The following is a 6,516-nucleotide window of genomic DNA, read 5'->3' as shown; positions in this document are numbered from 1 at the left end:
ATCTTATTATTATTTTTATTATTATTATTATTATTATTATTATTATTATTATTATTATTATTATTATTATTATTATTACAAGTCACACAGAGAGCAAAACAAACACGAAGAAGTGTGTGACTGGATAGGTTGAAGTACATTTGCTGGGCTTCACTTGGCCACAGACAGGTGTGTCTGTTTAGTGATTTTGTTTATTTATTTGTTTTTCTACAACAGAAAAATTATAAAGTACATTATAACACTGGGTATCATACCATGAATAACTGACAATCACATTCTAATGACTAGGGATCATTTGTTGCACAACTTGCTGCTTAATCAAAACCTCACAAGAAATCATGTGGCTTATTGTTGCTAAGAGACACCTAAACAAATACGGAGGTGTAACATCTTGTTGCTGTTGTTGTGTTGGCTCTTCCATGTACTAACACAAACTATAAAAGAGTGTGCACATAGGGGAATCTGTAGGTAGGGTCACAGTCAGGAAATTGTGGGTGTAGAAGACAACCAAGGAGTGTTTCTGGGGTAGGGCACAGTGCGCAGTCACCCCCTGTGGCCCACACAAGTATGAAGTAATTTTGTCTAATCTATTTCCATGGCTGTAACAGGAACATTGTGAGTTGAAAGCACTAAGGAATTGGGAGATATCTGTTATAAATATGAAACAAATATAATTTTTATTGTTTAGGACAGCTGTTCTTAAATAGAATCCAGGGACCCTCAGAGGTCTGTCTGCGATTTTTATTTTGGTGGAAATAACAACCCAAGATTGCCAAAGATGCATTTAGGCTGTTACAAGCTGTACAAGTTGCACATACTTTTAGAAGTTGCTGTTAAAATCATTTTAATAGTTAAGATACAATGTGTGTATTTTCATATTGTTTAAAATTGGCAATTTTTATGTAATTTAATAAGTTAATGTAATTTAACATCGAGGACACACAACAAAACAGCTGGCACCACATCTGTGTGCTACATTTAATATGATGCCTTTGGGCACACTCCCAGACAGTTTGCAAAGATAAACATGCGAACCATTGTTTAACAGACAAAAATGCAATAAAGCATTTTGTCTCATAACTGTGACATTCACATGATTGATCAAATGAGTCAAATGAAGTTCAATTCATGAGTCATGATAGCCAGTTTAGTGTCTGATCGAGTGAAAGGTCGTGAATAAAAGCGCAAAGCTCAGTACAGTTTATAATGTTTGATCATGCGGAAATAAAAAAAAGCTTCTTCCACTATGTGAGTTTACGATATAAAAATTAGGGCCAGTGACAAGTAGTGAAGTGATCTGCTTTAATTTATCACCTCTGTATAGAAAATTAAGTTCTGATCTCATGTGTTGTGGCCTGTGTATTCTATGAATGCCTACATAATGTCTATTTTACATTTATGTCTATCTGTGTATTGTTAAACAACAAAATTACTATATTATTATTTCATTTATTGCACTTATAGCTTGTGTAAATCTTATTTTCTGTTAGTGTGAAGGTATTCTTTGTAAATCTGTTTTGTCTTTTGTCAATCTGTCCACTTCGTTTGTAAACCAACCTTCAATTTGTCTGCATTATTACTATTATTATTATTATTATTATTATTATTATTATTATTATTATTATTAGTAGTAGTAGTAGTAGTAGTAGTAGTAGTTTTAGTAGTAGTAGTAGTTTTAGTATTAGTACTACTACTACTACTAGTAGTAATGGTAGTAGTGGTAGTAGTAGTAGTGGTAGCTTTCCAAGAATATTTTCCTATGAACCACAGGGTGGCAGCACTTCACCTCTGCATGAATTCCACGTTAGTCCACTTTCAGTACACTGAGCAGCACTGACAGTATGGAGACGCAGTTCACAGTTGAGATACTTTCACAATCCTGGCTCAAAGATATGTGCCACACAATGATTATAACTTGGGAAGGTGTATTTTGGTCTTTTGAAAAGGTTCGTTTGTGCACGGACATCAACCCATCCTCTAACCGAGCCTCCTCTAAATCTCTCAAGCACCTCTAGGCAACAGAGATATCTTGCATAACAATATTTACAGTCAGAGAAACATCTGAGAGAAAAGGATAAACAGTCCACTAGGGCAAAGTGCAAACCTGGTCCCATTTACACACACTGATCTAAATAGACTTAAAAGCAGGTTATTTATAATGCCTTTTACTTTTCACTAACATGCCATTATTTTCATTATAATTTCTCAACTATGGTACTGCTTTGCATCTCAGTTTTACATGCTGACAACATAACAGAATAATAGATTTACATGGTGTACATAAATATTTCTTTTATTTTTGTAATTTTGCAGGTAAAAATACATACTACATGATTGTCTTGATTGTAGTTTTATTATTGTAATTTTTCGGTTTTGTAATAATTTTCATATAGACTAAAATTAGTTATCTGACAACTTCATTCGTTTTGAGACCTTTTTTAATCTAATTATTTGCTGTTTTCCAGAATTTAGTCATAGCAACATCTGGGTTTTCTCAGGCCACCACACATATGACATTGGCTATGAATTTTGATATATATATATTTTTTTTTCATGTGGCCTTTCAAAAAAAAAAAACAACCAAATATTGTGCTGGACCAAAACCTTCTGAAGTTTAGTTAGGCATAGAAGTAATGAATCGGAAATTAACCAGATCCTTTATCAGCCATTTTTTGAAAGGCATCCCCATGACAGCAAAGGTAATGGTAACCCAGGTCAGAGGTCAGGTCCACACAACCCTGATTCAGGTAGAAGTCCAGCGCTGTCTTGTTCCAGTTCAACGCAGTAAACTTGAGCTGAGTGCAGTCAGCAGCCTGTCCCAGCTGATATAGTCCCAAATGACCCAAAATGAACAATAACAAAATTTATGACACAGTATTATACATATTAATTTTGAATACAAATATTAATGTAATTTCTTATATATTGCATAAACACTTCTAATAGCTACAAAACAGACACTTAGAAAACATCCCTGACCTGTGCAACTTTACTCATCAATGCTTTGCCAATGCCCTTTCCTGCAATGAAGAACATGAAATTACAACTAGATCAGATATTATTTCGGATAAAGGTCTGGGCAAAAAACATATTTTCTGTTGTTTACTCAGTAGAGGGCAATGTGACTGAATTATTGCCTGTGATAACTGACAACATGCTGCACATACTGTAATGTACAATTAGAATTAAAAGATACATTGGGGTTGTTTTGGTGGTTAATGGTTCTGAATTTCTAAAGGAGTTCTACTTTCTGAAAGAAAAATCTCTGGTTGTAGGGCTCCACAAAATACCTGTAAAAGTTTTCCTAGAGGTGAGGTACCTTTAAGGAGTTAGTAGGATAATTTTTTACTAAAAGTGCAGACATCAGGACATTCTGAACTGCTGTTTTAAGATGGTGTTGAATAGTTTATTAAATCAAAGCAGCAACAAAGGCTCTACAATTACCTCTAAACTCTGGCATCACGTACAAGTCCTCCATAAACACAGCTTTTCCTTTCCAGCTATAAATGTAGAAATACATGGAAAATCCTATTTTCGTATGTCCTGAAACAGACATTTGCATACATATTTTTTTCAGAGACTGAAATGTCTTATTTCTTTGACATAAAAGAAACCAAAAATAATAGTAAGAAAAACTATTATGTAGACATGTAGCTTCAATATATAGTTACAGATGACATGCATGGCCCCATTCATAGAAAAATGGTTCAGTCTCCTACAACCCCAAAGAGCTCTGCGGAGTGTCAAACTAGGTGATTCATTAAGAATTTCTCTTTAGAAACAGTGTGAAATAAAACTATTTCAAAATCCTGGAACGAATAGACATCTATGTTATCTTTATTCTTTTCCCCATTTAGCTTAATCACTTATCAAGTATGTAAGTAAAGAAAGAAAGAAAGAAAGAAAGAAAGAAAGAAAGAAAGAAAGAAAGAAAGAAAGAAAGAAAGAAAGAAAGAAAGAAAGAAAGAAAGAAAGCCAACATAGTGAAGACTATGTCTTTACTAGCACATTTACGTCAGCACATTTGCTCACATTCTCACCATCTTTGGTCTTGTATTTTTCTGGAACCTCAGCGATTATCACATGGAAAAATGGGTTTTTAGAGAACCCATCCTGTTCTAGGTCTAAAATGAGGAATAAACAGTATTTTATTAATGACACGCATAACATGTAAACACAATACCAAAATCAACTTTAATTATATATACTATTTATTTATATAATTTCATTTAATATACCTTTTTGTGTAAGTGTAATATGATCTGTCATTTTCCCATACTCTGCAAGCTCCTGTGAGACACACACAAAAAAACAACAAACAAATAAATAATAGTATTATAATAATAGTAATAATGATAAATACAGCTGCAAGCAGTGATACCGGGGTCAAGCCGATCAGATGCGCTCAGAACATGTCACTGATGAACCATACCAAGTTTCGTAGCGATATGGCATAGTTTTTAAAATCTCGTGGCCACTAGGTGGCGCTGTCACGAAACGTTGCATGCACCCTCAGGTCATGACTATAATGACATATACCAAGTTTCGTGTCGACACGCTTAGGTTTTGCGAAGATACGGCCTCACGTCTGTTTTGGCGTGCTCGCCACCATGCATGTTGCCACGGTATACGAGAAGGCATTGGTCTATCAAAAAGCTTTTGATAACTTTTTGTCTCGGGTGTCTCCAGATGCTACATACCAAAGGACATGCAAGTGTGTGTGAGTGTGTGTGAGAGTGAGTGTGAGAGTGTGTGTCTATGTGTGTGTGAGTGAGTGAGTGAGTGTGTGTGTCACTGTGGTGCTGATTCTGATTCTGATATTAGCATAGAATTTTGTCTGTAGGCCTTACGAGTCAGCAGTTATAGTAACTTATAAGATTGGCCTCTACATGTGAGCCAACTTACATAACTTTCCTACGTACGGTTCTATGGGCTGCCATTGACTTCAATGACAGAAGAGGAAGAATAATAATAATAATAATAAGAAAATTAACAATAACAATAGGTGTCTACGCCCCTTCAGGGCTTGACCCCTAAAACAAACAAACAATTAATCAATCAATCAATCAATCAATCAATCAATCAATTTTTGGCTTTACCCTTTAGGGGGCGCCACAGCTATTCATGTGTTTCCTACGGTGGCCGAGAAGTGCAAAACACATTACCAAATCCGAAAACACAACGACAATTTAGACAACCAGGAAGAGGTTGGTATAGTTTGTGATTGGAACACTTACCGATCATTGGACAAGACACCTGTCACTCAAGGTATACATGAAGTTCAACAGGGAAAGGTTGGAATGGATGGATGGAATGAATGCAAGTGAAATGCTTTATTTTGTGTGATTTGCATGTGTAATTTATTTTAGTGAAGTGACATGGTGACCCATACGAGGAATTTGTGCTCTGTGTTTAACCCATTAAAGCAGCAGTGCAATATGCAGACCAATAGCTGATAATCTACAATAAGTTAAAATTTTACATTGGTTCAACTCAATTAATTGTCTTTTTTTTTTTAACATAAATGAGCTTAAATTTTAAGTTAACTTAACTTGCAATTGCTTAGTAGATTCTATCATGTTACATATATTTTTAAATAAACAATGTTGTGTGTACCCAAAAATTTAAGTACATGTAAGAACGGTTTTCTTGTTAATTTTAAGTAATTTTTTTCCAAGTTGGGTTTACTTAAAAAGTGTGATTCAAAAGTGGTGCATAAATATTTTAAGTATATCCAACACATCATTTTTTACCAGTGTATGTACTGTAGTGTCATTATTTTACTGAAAAGATAGATAATAAAAATAAAATAATAATAATGCGACGCAGCTTGTGTTTTTGGGTATTGGCGTTTTCTGAGGAATGGCCTCACTTCAAGTCAGGTGGCTCTGAACAATTCTTTCGTTTGAAGTTAAAGCCCTGAAAGTCCAACACAAAGATCATTTGCTCTTGATCTAATTTTAGCAGATGCAGTGGGAAAAAGACGGAAAAGATGAACTGACCAGTGAATTGAACAAATTGCTGTAAATAAATATCAATTGTTGCATAAACCTAAGAAAAAGACACAACTGCTTACTTACTGACATCATGCGCCTGATGTCTTTACAGTCCTCAATGGTGGCGACACGGATCGAGACGTCCATTTCAGTCCGCGTTATAATCACACTGACAAACGGACACAGACCTTTACCTTATAACCTTTACACATACACATACTCCAAGAAATCCAGGGGTGTGGGTAAGAAGTGTGTGTGTGTGTGTGTGTGTGTGTGTGTGTGTGTGTGTGTGTGTGTGTGTGTGTGTGTGTGTGTGTGTGTTAAAGCTGTTCTGCAAAATAGTGGTGGCACCTAAGAATACTCACTCATTCTACCGCTTTATCCGAACTACCTCGGGTCACGGGGAGCCTGTTCATATCTCAGACGTCATCGGGCATCAAGGCAGGATACACCCTGGACGGAGTGCCAACCCATCGCAGGGCACACACACTCATTACGGACAATTTTTCACCAGAGATGC

At 35.5% G+C, this 6,516-nt stretch overlaps 1 protein-coding gene across 3 annotated transcripts; it reads right to left on the bottom strand.

Moving 5' to 3' along the window:
* Positions 1 to 2,290: 2,290 nt before the first annotated feature.
* On the bottom strand, positions 2,291 to 6,274 carry LOC113635192 (thialysine N-epsilon-acetyltransferase-like). 3 transcript variants are annotated; one of them, XM_027134477.2, is made up of 6 exons: positions 5,100 to 5,176; positions 4,239 to 4,290; positions 4,041 to 4,124; positions 3,445 to 3,543; positions 2,980 to 3,020; positions 2,291 to 2,822 (listed from the first exon to the last, which is right to left on the bottom strand). In XM_027134477.2, the coding sequence occupies exons 2-6, from the start codon at positions 4,267 to 4,269 to the stop codon at positions 2,646 to 2,648; spliced, it is 432 nt and encodes a 143-aa protein (XP_026990278.1). In that variant the 5' UTR covers positions 4,270 to 4,290; positions 5,100 to 5,176; the 3' UTR covers positions 2,291 to 2,645. The 3 variants fall into 3 exon arrangements, with proteins under 3 accessions (XP_026990278.1, XP_026990281.1, XP_026990277.1); XM_027134480.2 differs by lacking the exon at positions 5,100 to 5,176 and adding an exon at positions 4,382 to 4,430; XM_027134476.2 differs by lacking the exon at positions 5,100 to 5,176 and adding an exon at positions 6,081 to 6,274 and having other exon boundaries at positions 2,296 to 2,822.
* Positions 6,275 to 6,516: the final 242 nt, after the last annotated feature.

Source organism: Tachysurus fulvidraco, chromosome 1 (genome assembly GCF_022655615.1).
Source record: "Tachysurus fulvidraco isolate hzauxx_2018 chromosome 1, HZAU_PFXX_2.0, whole genome shotgun sequence".
Lineage (NCBI taxonomy): Eukaryota > Metazoa > Chordata > Actinopteri > Siluriformes > Bagridae > Tachysurus > Tachysurus fulvidraco.
This window is presented reverse-complemented; position numbering and strand designations above follow the sequence as displayed.